At 37.7% G+C, this 12,671-nt stretch overlaps 1 protein-coding gene across 2 annotated transcripts; it reads right to left on the reverse strand.

Moving 5' to 3' along the window:
• Window positions 1-3,257: 3,257 nt before the first annotated feature.
• On the reverse strand, window positions 3,258-8,618 carry LOC145783374 (uncharacterized). 2 transcript variants are annotated; one of them, XR_014290924.1, is made up of 7 exons: window positions 8,506-8,618; window positions 7,288-7,428; window positions 6,842-7,051; window positions 6,456-6,546; window positions 5,409-5,543; window positions 3,955-5,224; window positions 3,258-3,888 (listed from the first exon to the last, which is right to left on the reverse strand). XR_014290924.1 is itself a non-coding variant. In XM_082595227.1 (6 exons), the coding sequence occupies exons 1-6, from the start codon at window positions 8,573-8,575 to the stop codon at window positions 5,200-5,202; spliced, it is 672 nt and encodes a 223-aa protein (XP_082451353.1). In that variant the 5' UTR covers window positions 8,576-8,618; the 3' UTR covers window positions 3,258-5,199. The 2 variants fall into 2 exon arrangements, 1 of the variants encoding a protein (XP_082451353.1); XM_082595227.1 differs by having other exon boundaries at window positions 3,258-5,224.
• Between the last annotated feature and the right edge of the window lie 4,053 nt (window positions 8,619-12,671).

Raw genomic sequence — 12,671 nt, forward strand, 5'->3', positions numbered from 1 at the left:
GTAAAAAAAAAAAAAAAAAAAAAAAATTTTATCTGTGTTGTTATTGTTGTGTAATAATAATAAAAAAATAAAAAAATCAAGCGCATACCCCGAGAGTCGAACCAGCGCCGCTTGATCTTGAAGCTTCTTCGTTCCAGAAGTCACGCGCTGACCAACTGAGCTATTGGGGCGGACTATCGATTTTTTGTAACCTTTGACTTTTGGTAGACATTGTGCAAGCCATGCTCTTCATCCTTCAAGATTTTATTAAGTTAAAATAATTTAAATTCAATTGCGTGATCTAACAACTGCAAGAAAAAGTTGGTCTTGAATTTCATCTCGGCAGAAACATAACAATAGACCCCATAGTTCTTTCATCTTCTTCATCATAAATTTTTTCTTCTGTGGTAGGCTACTGCCAATAAAGCCGTTTTCAAAAGAAAATCTAGGCCTGGTACCAATGAAAAGGGCCGGTTCTAAAATTTGCAATCACAACACTTCCGAGCAACAGAAAATAAAAACAAAGAAAAGAGGAATACAGCAAAGCGTCTTCAAAAAACAAGAAACAAAAACAAGACGCTGATATGCAAAAGCGGTACTTCAAAATAAAAAGTTTGCTTCCAAAAATTGTGAAGTTTCCTTTCCTCTCTTGAAACATCTTGGACACTTAAATAGGGAGTATAGTATTAACTCTTTTATAAACTTTAACCAAATAGCGATTTAATGGTTTTATTGATTTGAAATAGTCAAATGATGACGTGCATACAAAACTCCTTAATGTGAGTAATTAATAAAAAGCTTTTGCAAGTGTATTTGCACCTTTTTTGTTTCAATTCACCAAAAAAAAAACACATAGAGAAATAAAACAAAGTAACTTCAGCGGGTTTAACATGATGTATTACATACACAAATTAGGGACTGTGGAATACCGGGACGACTCACTTTACTGATTTTTCTTGCATAATGGACAGCTGGAGGGTTACTAAAAAGTTCAAAAATTAGCAGAACTGCAAAACGATGAGTTTCAGACTAAGATCATGGAAGCCTTAAGAATCAAACGTAATAATCGGTCTCTCAACCGGCAGTTCTTCGCCTGTGGCTCATCGTTTCTTTTGTGTGTGTTCTAATTGTTTGTCAAATGCCTGTAGTTTACACCTCATGTGATCTGTTTCCACCATATAATTTACTTGTAATCATTCTTGTGTCACTCGTTCAGTTTTTGCTTTTCAGTCTGGTCTGGAGTGTCGTTAGTCAGTTACAGTGCAAAATCAAATTTACCTTACAATTTTCATTTTATTTATATTGCAATATGTAATTTCTGATGAGGACACATGTACGTGTCGAAAACGTTTGAGTTTATTTTAATTATGTTATATTTGTGTATGTAATACATCATGTTAAACCCGCTGAAGTTACTTTGTTTTATTTCTCTATAGTTCAACAAAGCAAACTCTCTACCAAAGCTTTATCATTCCATCAGAAAAAAACACTGGACAAACCGTAGACGAAAAACGGGGAGGCTCCCTCGGCCAAAAGTTGTGGGGATAGTTAACTCGGCCATGTGCTATGTAAAGCTTTTCTATGTCGATATTCTGTTGCAGTATTTTCATCTTGTTTTTTGTTTCAAATAGCCATGGAACCTTCATAACATTAAACGTGAGTGGGTCCTTGGTCAGCGGCCCAGACAGCAAAATCCATCGCTTTTCACATTGATTCAACGTCTGCAGACCTTGAATCAATGTGAAAAGCGACTGATTTGCTGTCTGGGGGTGAATCTCCCGAAGTTGACAAGAAATCCATTTTTTCTTAAATTTCACCGCTTGACAATTAATCAACCAACAGCGACTAATTAGTTGACAAGATGTTTAGGTTCTAGGCCGACTCTCAAACGTGGAATATCTATCTTGAGAATGCATTGCTTTGACTTTTTAAGCTGTTGACCTACATTTTGTAAAACAAATCAATGAATTTAAATGCACAATGCAACGGTTGGTTGCAAAGTTCAAAGAACATGGTACGCACTGCGCAGCCACCCCTAACGTTCAACACGATGCTACAGTAGGCTAATATGTAAATTAGATGGTTTGATTTATCGGTTGCTAATGCAGAGATCAGAGTATAATTTCAGCGGTTTAAAAACCACGTTAGCTTGCACCTGCAACGGAGCAAAACAATTGTTCTTCGGTTGGCATTTCTTGTCGAGAATTGCAGCAAAGAAAATCACACCACCATCGTCTCGCAGGGGTTTTCAACTTTGCGGTCGCGACCCCTGTGAGTGGAGCAAGTCGTTTGTCGGGAGGTCGCGAGACGACTGAAAAGCCAGTGTATCGTTTTCAATTTTTTCTGCTAGAAAAGATTAAAAACTGTGTCTTCGCAATCGACCATTCCTCCACCCGAGGAAATTCTTTTGTTTAAGCTTTCAGACGTTGCAAAGGCTTTAGCAATAGAAAGGCATTTGATATTTTTCACCGAGTTCTTGTACTGTACGTTGCTTTGTGCAAACTAAGCTTAACCAGTAACCAGTTAACTACGTTATGGCAAAAAAGCAAAGTTATTTGGAATTCTATGTCAAATATGGACTTTCAGTATCGTTTTCAGTAGCCACTTTGTTAAAAGTGGTTTCAGCAACAGTTTCACGCATTGACATGCTTGTTGAAAACAAATGCAGCACCAACCATCTCACTGAAGCGGATTTCAATAAATCCATGCAAGAGTGCAATAAATTCAACCGGTGAAAATGCAAAAATGCAGCTTATTTTTTATTATTCTTTCTCTTATAATCTAACCAAGCTTGATAGAAAATGGAAATAGTATTAGAGGAAATGTAATAAGAGCCGTAATAACATCGTGAAAATGACTTTTGGTTTCAGAAGTTTGGATGAGAATACCAAAATGAGGCATAACTGCACGTCATCGTAAAACAAACTTGGTTAAATTTTGCATTAAATATGTTTTTGTTGCATATTTTTATGGGAGGTCGCGAGGCTACATTGATTGCTCTGAGGGGGTTGCGGTGTAAAAAAAGGTTGAAAACCTCTGGTCTAGAGCAAAAGTCTGTAACACAAGACACGCAAAAAGGACCGTGCAACGACTTCTGTCCAGTAGCTTATAATTTATGTCCTTTAAACTTAAAGCAATAGTCGTCACTAGTCTGGTCGCCTGCTAGTAGATGAACATGTTAAAGTGGGATTCCAAAATCCATACTTCCATCCACCATCGCCTGACCTTTACCTATATAAAGTTAAGCGGCTCTTGAGCTATGGGTGACGACGATAAACCAAGATAGAAGTTTGTATTTGAACAACACAAAACGAAAGAACTATCGACTTAATTTATCAGACAAATGTTTACACTTGTGACATTAGTTCATATGTTGACGTTGCAACGGCATAAGTGGCTCTTTTCGGCAATATTGCTTTAACGTTTGATGAATGTAAAAATTACATATTTACAACAGCAGTGCAGTCATTGCCCGATGGTTGGTTGCACCCTCACAGCACCAAGGGGGACTTGAAGCCAGTCTCGCTACCAGTGTGAGGGAATTGAAAATAGACATTTCCTTCAATTGCAATCTCCAATCAGGAGAAACACCACAACCTCTGCCTCGCACTCAAGAGATAATAACTTAAACTTTGTGGCGCATTTTACCAATTTTGCATTGATCAAAGGTAACCTGATGTTGATTGAACGTGCAACGTCGATGTTTAACCAAAGAAAATCGTTAACACTTTACAGTAAACAACGTTGCCTAACCAACTTTAAGCAAACTAAACGCCAAAAACGAATACAGTAATAAAGTGAAACAGAACTTTGAGTAAAAAGTACGATCTACGAAAAAAACTGCGAAGCTTGTGATCACAATTGCATTGACAAACCTTTCGATCGCACCAGACAGCAAAATCTGTCGTTCTTACATTGATTGAATCAATCTAAAAATGACAGATTTTGCTGTCTGGATCGCCAACATCACAACACAGCTGCGTACGAAAATAATAAACATTACAATTGAATTATTTGAAAGCAACACCTGCTGAAAGTCAACTCTTGTTAACAAAACATCGACAACCTTGAAAACATTTTGTAATTTTTAAACGTGATTGAACAGAAATCACAGCCAAACGAAAAGCAACTGCAGTCCGTACTTTAAAGTTTAAAATGTCACGATTTACCAAGCCCCAGCAATAATCCGCTTTCAACTCTATTCGTCTTTTCACAATAACTTTTTGGGGCAGCAAATAAATTGTAAACACAGCTCCATTGGGTTGGTTTTTGAAACGTCAAATTGAAAATACAAATACTTCAGAAACCGCAATAATCAAATAAAATTAATCGCAAACCTTGAAAAGTTAACAGCAAGAAGATAGGTTTGGTAGAATTGAACAGCAACGATCGCCAGGATGTCACTATAATCAAGTCATTTCTTTATATTTACTTGTGTGAGTGGTTGCAACTTTGTATACATATCAATGTATCAAATTAATACAGTAAACAGCAGTTCGCTGAAAAGTACAAAATGCTTGTTGACAACGCCTTGTGATGCTTGATACTTTGCTTCGTTCTCAACGAAAGTATAACCTCTTGTATGATTGTCTTGTGTAGAAGTCAGAATGCATAGAGGAATAGATCAACCCACAGAAATAAAGTGGCAAAATATGAGGCAAGACACAACCGGATATGATGTGGCAAGCATGTTACTATAGCAACACTGTTTGCAAATCTAGCTACGATATTTGGTCAGTAGACGATCGAACCAGCGAATTAATCCTTTTGTGAACTGATTCAATGTTTGCAGACGTTGAATCTATACAAAAAAATAACCCATTTGTTTGCAGAGCAAGAAAGTATAAAGAACTGCCTTGTTTTAACGGAGAACTAGGTTAATACACCACCAATTGGCTTAGTCTTAGTGTGACGTTGTGAATGGTCGTTTTTACAAGAGTGCAACGCGGCATACAAAAGAGACGTACGGCGCTGGTTCGACACAATTAGATGGATGCAGCTTCAATTCCGATGAAACTTCACTTCCTAATCTCAGTAACGTGTTGAGACATTTGTCATGATATTGTGGGGAAAGTAACCCAACCATTTACGAAAGATTGGCGTTGCCAATGCAACTATTCGAGATAGAATGTTGCGCAATGTTCAGCTTCACACAGCAAGAATACTTGCGCCACGCAACGGAAGAATTACTTGATAAAACTGCACTTTACATGGCGCACTTTAAGCATCGTCAACGTCAGGAGCCCTGAAATAGAAAAAAAAGTTCTGTGAAGGGTGAAATTCTTAGAAAGGTAACATTTTTCAATTTTGTTCCAACATTTTTCATAAAATGTAAAATAAAAGTTTAACAAACTGAAAAAATTACACTACACTAAATCGAAAAAAAAAGTTATTTTAAAAATGTATTCATTGCAAGAACAAATCTATACCCTCCAAACGCATTGAAAAATGTTTCCATTTCTTTTTGCAACTCTCTGTTTCTCTCTTCCGCATGGCGTAGTCCTATCTGTGCGTTTCGTATTTTGATTTTGGTTATTTCGTGGCGTTTTACTTCTTCTTTGTATCTGCGAAGCAAACAGCTATCTTTTAATTTGTTTACCAAACCGCAGTTCTTCTGGCAACCTTTTTCAAAGTGGTTTAGTAGAAAGGATAGAGGTTTAGTAGAAAGTAGGGAGCTCGCCTTAGTGTACTACAATACAAACATATAAAAAAATAAGCAACGCAACAGAATAAAACATATTTATTTTAAAAGTCGCACAAAACAAGTAAAATATTAACAAGTCATTTCTCAATTGTCGTTACGAGTTATACTTTCAAGTTTTCAACTTACTTAGATTTAGCCTGGAAACATTGTGGAGCAGCTGCTGCCACAAAGAAATAGATGCAAGATTCAGTTTAATATTTCACTTGAAGACAAGTGCACCTAGTTAGGAACATAGACTACTGTACCCAGGGCCGTTGAGAAGAGACCTAGAGCCCGGTACATTAGATCCTCGGGCCTCAAATCAACATACTTTATAAAAAGCGCATTACATCCAGAAAATACGCGGTGGTTTCTCAAGTTTTCGGGCCCCTTAGAAACGATCCGGCCCCGGGTCTAAAAGTACCCCCTGAAAACACTACTGCCTGTACGACAAACAAAAAATACAAACGAGTTGTACTTTCAACTTACTTAGATTTAGGCTGGAAACATTGTGGAGCAGCTGCTGCCACAAACAAATAGATGCAAGACTCAGTTTAATATTTCACTTGAAAATAAGTGCACTTATAGTTGGGAACATAGACTACTGTACCCAGGGCCGTTAAGAGGATATTTTGGGCCCGATGCTTATTAGATCCTCGGGTCCTAAATCAAAATACTTTTAAAAAACGCATTACATCCAGAAAATACGCGGTGTTTCTTAAGTTTTCGAGACCCTTGGAAACAATCCGGCCCGGGTCCAAAAGTAGCCCCCTATCATCGCTAATGACTGTACCTGATATCTGGTTGGGACTCGGTGCTGGCGGTTATCGCACGCGATGGTATCCTTTCCTGAGAGGTCTCCTCTTTAGAGTCTAATGTGGAATCTGAGAGAAGGAAAATATTTGACATTGAAAGCCAATTAATTGGATATAAATTTGCGAAATTTGCGGCCTGGCCTGGCCTGCATGACCAATGAACATCTTATGAAATGATAACTGAACTGTTGCTTAGCTTAGTTTAGCATATTTGGTCTCACGTTATTGTTCATAATGGCGAAGGAATAAGACATCGATTGAAACCAACGCTTCAATTGATGATAGTAGTAAACTTCAGTGTCGTGTCATTCAAATTACTTTGATAAAATCAATTTATTTGAAACCAGAGCTCATAGTTTATTACCTTCCGTCACAGGTGGTGACGTTGTCACTAATGGGCGTGTGCCGTTCACAAGTGGGTTGGTTGGATCATTGCAGCCAGTGGTATAGCAACATGCCATCTGGCAACTCATCACTTTTAATGGAACTGTATCGGGAATTTGATCAGTGGCATTTTTGCAGGTTATGTCCGCGCAAGTATCCGCTGGGACGCAGTACCCCGCCCGAACATATACTAAGTCAAATCATAATTTTAAGTTTCAATTCACTGTACAACTTTGATAACTGATTTTGTGATATTGCAAAATAGAAATAGCTGCCCGATTGAATCAAAAGAAACGTAATAGTCATTTTTGCCAGACTAACTTTTTTAAAACGCACAAATGGCTGTGTTAGACAAATCAAACTGCTAAGAGATTCATCAAGAACGTAAATGTTTTGCTAACACGAAAATCGAGAATACTTATGTACCGGCAGTAATGAAGAGTCCCATCTCTATGTATGTGGACGCACAAGCTGAGCCTTCGCCGCATTGCGCCAACGTCAGACTTCCTTGGTTGAACCACCCGGAAATTTGGGTTCCGTTGTAACAACTGATGGAGGCACTGCGTTCTAAACCAAATTAAAACTTGCAGTAAATGAGACAATCGAAGTTATTTTCCAGAAACAATTACTTTAAGATAAGAAACTATAGCCTGTAGCGGATGATATGTCTGACAAGCTTACTCTAACTAGACATACCATTTTAAATACCGGTATCTCGTACTGCATTGGCAAGTAAGCTACTTGAAATCTAAAAGTGTGTCAGGTCTATTGTGATAGGTATGGTAGTAAGGGGCAGGAGTTCGGAGAGAGTCTAGCAAGTTTTTCCCCTAGCATGACGTTGTAAAGAAATAACGAAGAAGCCCCCTGAAGAAGTCAGTCGTGTCTGATTGACGAAACGTCGGAATAAAAGCAGATTGTCACTGTATACATCTTGTGATAGTTTAGCTTAATTTGCACCAGTAGAACATCTCATATCATTTAAATAACGAATAGTTGTTTTTTCCCTTTTAAAGAATGCCAATCTTTATCATTCAAAAATTTATTTTTGATGCATTAAGTAATTTTTCATCTTAGTCTAAAACTTATTTCTTAACTTCTTTACTGTCAACACTAAGACCATGTATAATTTCAATTGTTATAAATTAATACAACCATCTTTTACAACATTATCAAGAAATACAAATAAAAAATCCTTGGTAATGATTACAAAGTTATTTTTCTGGACCGCAAAGATGGCGTTTGAACTTTGCAAGAGCTTGAAGTTAAGATTGATTAAATGGTGGAGCTTTCTGTATTTAGAACAAACATTTGCTTTCTTTGCAGGTGGTCTCAGTAGCTTGCATTTCAAACAATGTTGATATAGATTAGATGGATGGAGACAAATTGGCAAATAAAAACAGAGTGATGGTGAATTGGCATAAATACGTGCTCTCTTGAAGTCTCTCACAGAAGGATCGTTTGATCGACTCGCAATCTATTATTCACTTTTAGACTGAATTACCGGAATTACTAATGAAAACAAAAGACAAAACAAGGTGAAAGGGAAGAAGGTCACAGCTGAACAAGTATCATCAATCTGTTGGTGAAGAAGAACACCATGATGTTGTCAATAAAACACAACAAGAATATTATCAAGTCACTCACTTTGATTAGTTCCTTCGGTACAAGAAGCAACAGCGAATGCAATTAACAAACCGAACAACGATTTCCACATGACTTTTGTAGTCTTAATCTAAAAATAGTACCTACAAAAAATTGAAAAATCTCAAGGCATTACAATAATGAGAATCTTTATCCCTGACTGAGAATCCTCTTTGAGAGCTTAATCCTGCTGGGAGTTTCGCATGTTCATAGCGACGGAGGACCATTAACACATAACCGGTCACCAAGATTGGCAGAGTGAAGTTTTCGGATGTGGTTGAAGTGTTGTCTGTGATTTATTCCATCCATTAGGTGTCGCTGAATGGAGAGCAGTCCTTAAAGTGCTTTGCTCAAGCGCACACCTCGAGAAGTGAACCAGCGTCGCTTGATCTTGAAGTTTCTTTGTTCACATTTGCAACGTCGGCCATTTGAAAGCTTGCCGCTTCTACGTCACCAAATCTTATGCAATTTGCTAAATAAGTGCATAATTTTAACTGGTTGCATGATGAAGTGTAGTTCTTTATGTATTTGATAAGTGAAAACTTTTGGTGATAATGTAATGTTATTTAAGCAAAAGAAAATCATAATTATTTAGTTAAAGAAAAATGAAATTCTGATTTTTTAAAAAGATTTTGTGGTCTGATGTAACCCCAACTCGAATCTATTGTATGTTTCCATTTGGCAGTGTATTCTGACAAAACACTTGGAATGTAATTTGGTCACGGAATATGTCGCACCGCTCACAGAACAGTGCAACGACCATGATGATCATGACATTGGCAATGAGCATCACTAAAAGGTGGAAATGTGGTAAATTTATTGGCGTAAAATGACACACTGTCCGCAGAAATCTGGTCTTGGCGTCTATATTGTACAAATGTACAACACAACGATAATGTCATCTTCAAAAAAGTTAAACATTGCTTAATAGCATCATAGATTTATTTAGGTTATACTTTCTATAGTTGTGACTTGTGAATCACACGCAGAACCAATATTTTATTTCAAAGACAACATAAATCGTATCTTCCTTCTTCGTACTTTCTAATTGATTTTGTGTTTTGATAATTTTTTTTGAATTGCCTGTTTGTTACTTAACTTGGCTTTATTGCTATATGTTGTACAATATAACCTAGACGCCAAGATCAGATTTCTGCCTTTTCTACGTTGGCATTAATTCTGTACTTCTGCAAACAATATGCCAATTTAAGCTGGAAAAATTTCCTCATTTCCGCCTTTAAGTGGTGCCAAAGTGACAATGACATGTTGAGGTGACAGACATATACTTTGTACTTAATCAAAATAAAGCACACTAGCTTACTGGTACAACCAAATAGGTTGAAACAATTGCCTGACTACAAATTCTGACTAAGAAATTTGAAAACATTATTTGACGACTCAAAATCCGTTTTCTGCTAAGGTCATTCTTTGTCACGAAATACAATTATACTTCATATTATGTCTTTCTGCTAACACATCCAATTTTCATAAAGAGTTAAATGAAGATGTCTAAGTTCACGAATCTTGTCAGGACTTTCAAACTAAAGTAGCATCATTCTTGCACAGTTGCACTGAACATTGGGCTACCGAACCGATATTACCAAGCACACGCAGGGAAGTTTTTTTCGCCATTCTGCAAACTAAAGTGAACGCAAAATGTAAACTCTCGTCTCGCCATACACATGTGAAAACCTTTTTTTGGCGTGCACCTTTTCGATCGCGCTCGATACTTTAGAACGAAAGATTTTACACCAATATCACCAGAAATTAAGCATTAGCACAAATAAATATTCGAATGATTTGCTAACCTTAAGACACAGCATATACGATTAGGCCAATTTATCGTTTTCCCACCGAATTTTCAGTCATCTGGCAACCCCAATTTTAGCAAGTGTTGGAAATTTTATTAATAGTCTACAAGTTGGCGCTTTCTGCCCAAGTGAGTTGTAGCCTAAGTTGTACAGCAGGGCTACTCAACTGGCGGACCGCGGTCCGAATCCGGACCTTCTGGGTGTTGATGGTGGACCTTAAGCTTTTGGCAGAATAATCTCATTGCCACGTTTCAGGGCTTCTTTAACCAGATTTCTACTCGAAGGAAGCGATTTTTACTGTGATTATCCTAGTTGCTGGGGAGCTTCGAGCCCTGGACTCTCCAACACTCTCTCAAAAATCCAAGTCGAGTTACACTTTACCTAAAAAAGTGGTTTGGTACAGATAATTTAACTTTTGTGGTTGCACGTGAAATAACTTATTTACCGGACCGCTAAAAAGATTCAACTTGTCAAACTGGACCTTTGTTAAGATTAGTTGAGTAACCCTGTTGTACACGGGGCAGTGGTCCTTGCTGCATCATTGCTAACGTCAGGTTGGTTGGTAAATCTGATAATCTCAGCAAATCTTGGGCGGCAAACTTTTTCAAAATAAATAAGGGAAATCAAATAAAAATTTATCTTCCATCATTTTAGTAAAAACTAACTTTTCCTACATTACATTTTCCAGGAACGAATAGTTAATAAGCAGAGAAATGCAGTAAACTGATCCAGTAGCGTAGCCAGGAATTTTGAAAGGGGGGGGTTTTGACCACCCGACGGCGGGGGGTCTGGGGGGCCTCCCCCAGAAAATTTTGAAAAATTTCTTTGAATTTGGTGCATTTTGAGAGCATTTTCAACAAAAATGTGGGTACGAATATTCCTGTAAAATGGTGCTGTCCGGTAGCATAGCAAAAGGATAAGATCATGTTTTCTTCGGCATTTTTCGGAAAAAAAAGCTAAGTCTCTGTGTTTTCTTGTTGCTAATTCCTGGCTGAGATGTTTGAATGTTTGGTATTGGCAAAACTCGCTGTTTTAATGCAATTTTGTTTAAAATTAGGCAATTTTTTTTTACACTGAAAGCATCATTCTCAATATCGTGACGTCACACGCCTGCCTAAGGGGGGGGGTTGTAACCCCCAAAACCCCCCCCCCCCCTTGGCTACGCCACTGAACTGATCTGCCAAGCCGATGTTGGCTATGTAACTAAGTTCAGCTTGATTCTTTCGAGACAACCGATTGTTGATCAATGCTAAACTTAAAAATGCAAACGATAGTCAAACGAATTAATACAAATGAAAAAAGTGGGAAATTCTTTGTAACGGTCGCAACCATTATATTAATCTTTGATAAAATTTATAGAAAAACATTAAATCAGCAAATAGATTACCGGTACTCATTTTTGATCCTGTGTGCCAACAGATAGCTCAGCCTCATAACATAACTTCGTTAAGTCATCAATGTCACAAGTGTGTCGCAAGTTCAGCATTTTTTTTAAGTGAGTCGCTTCGAAACTTATGAAATATTTGACTACATTAGGAAACGCGATGTACCAAAATTTCAGATAAAATATTTTCCGCAAAGGCTTTGAAGGCACCAAAAGGGGTCCACCAGGACAAAAGATTGAGAACCACTGTGCTAGATTTTGATTGATTGATTGATTATTACTTTATTATCTTCGGTCTGGAAAAGCTTCTTGCAGAGCATCCTGGCAGTTTCGCATCCTTGTAGAGGCTTTGAATCACTGACGCAGGCCCGGTCACCGAGATTGACAAAAAGAAGTTTCCGATTGTTGAAGTCTTGTTGCCGGGGAACTATTCCATCCATTAGATGCCATTGAATGGAGAGCAGTCCTTAACGTGCGTTGCTCAAGCGCACACCCTGAGAGTCAAACCAGCGCCGCTTGATGTAAAAGCTGCTTCGTTCCTGAAGTCACGCGCTGACCAACTGAGCGATTGGGGCGGAGACGCGGAGTATTCGATTTCGGATTATCGATTTTTTGTAACCTTTGACTTTTGGTAGACATTGTGCAAGCCATGCTCTCCAACCTTCAAGATTTTATTAAGTTAAAATAATTTAAATTCAATTGCGTGAACTAATAACTGCAAGAAAAAGTTGGTCTTGAATTTCGTTTCGGCAGAAACATAACAATAGACCCCATAGTTCTTTCATCTTCTTCATCATAATTTTTTTTCTTTGGTAGGCTATTGTAGTAGGCTACTGTCAATAATTTTCTGTGGTAGGCTACTGTCAATAAGGCCGCTTTCACAAGAAAATCTAGGCCTGGTACCAATGAAAAAGGCCGGTTCCAAAATTTGTAATCACAACACTTTCGAGCAACAGAAAACAAAAACAAAGAGG

The sequence above is a fragment of the Aplidium turbinatum genome, chromosome 14 (assembly GCF_918807975.1).
Source record: "Aplidium turbinatum chromosome 14, kaAplTurb1.1, whole genome shotgun sequence".
Classification (NCBI taxonomy): Eukaryota; Metazoa; Chordata; class Ascidiacea; order Aplousobranchia; family Polyclinidae; genus Aplidium; species Aplidium turbinatum.

Coding starts and splice junctions, on each gene's coding strand:
- LOC145783374 (XM_082595227.1), bottom strand. CDS start 8,575: ATGTGGAAATCGTTGTTCGGTTTGTTAATTGCATTCGCTGTTGCTTCT. Junction 6,547..6,841: donor GTCACCACCTGTGACGGAAG/GTAATAAACTAT, acceptor TCCTTCTCTCAG/ATTCCACATTAGACTCTAAA. Junction 5,225..5,408: donor TTTTTCAATGCGTTTGGAGG/GTATAGATTTGT, acceptor TTTCTATTTCAG/GGCTCCTGACGTTGACGATG.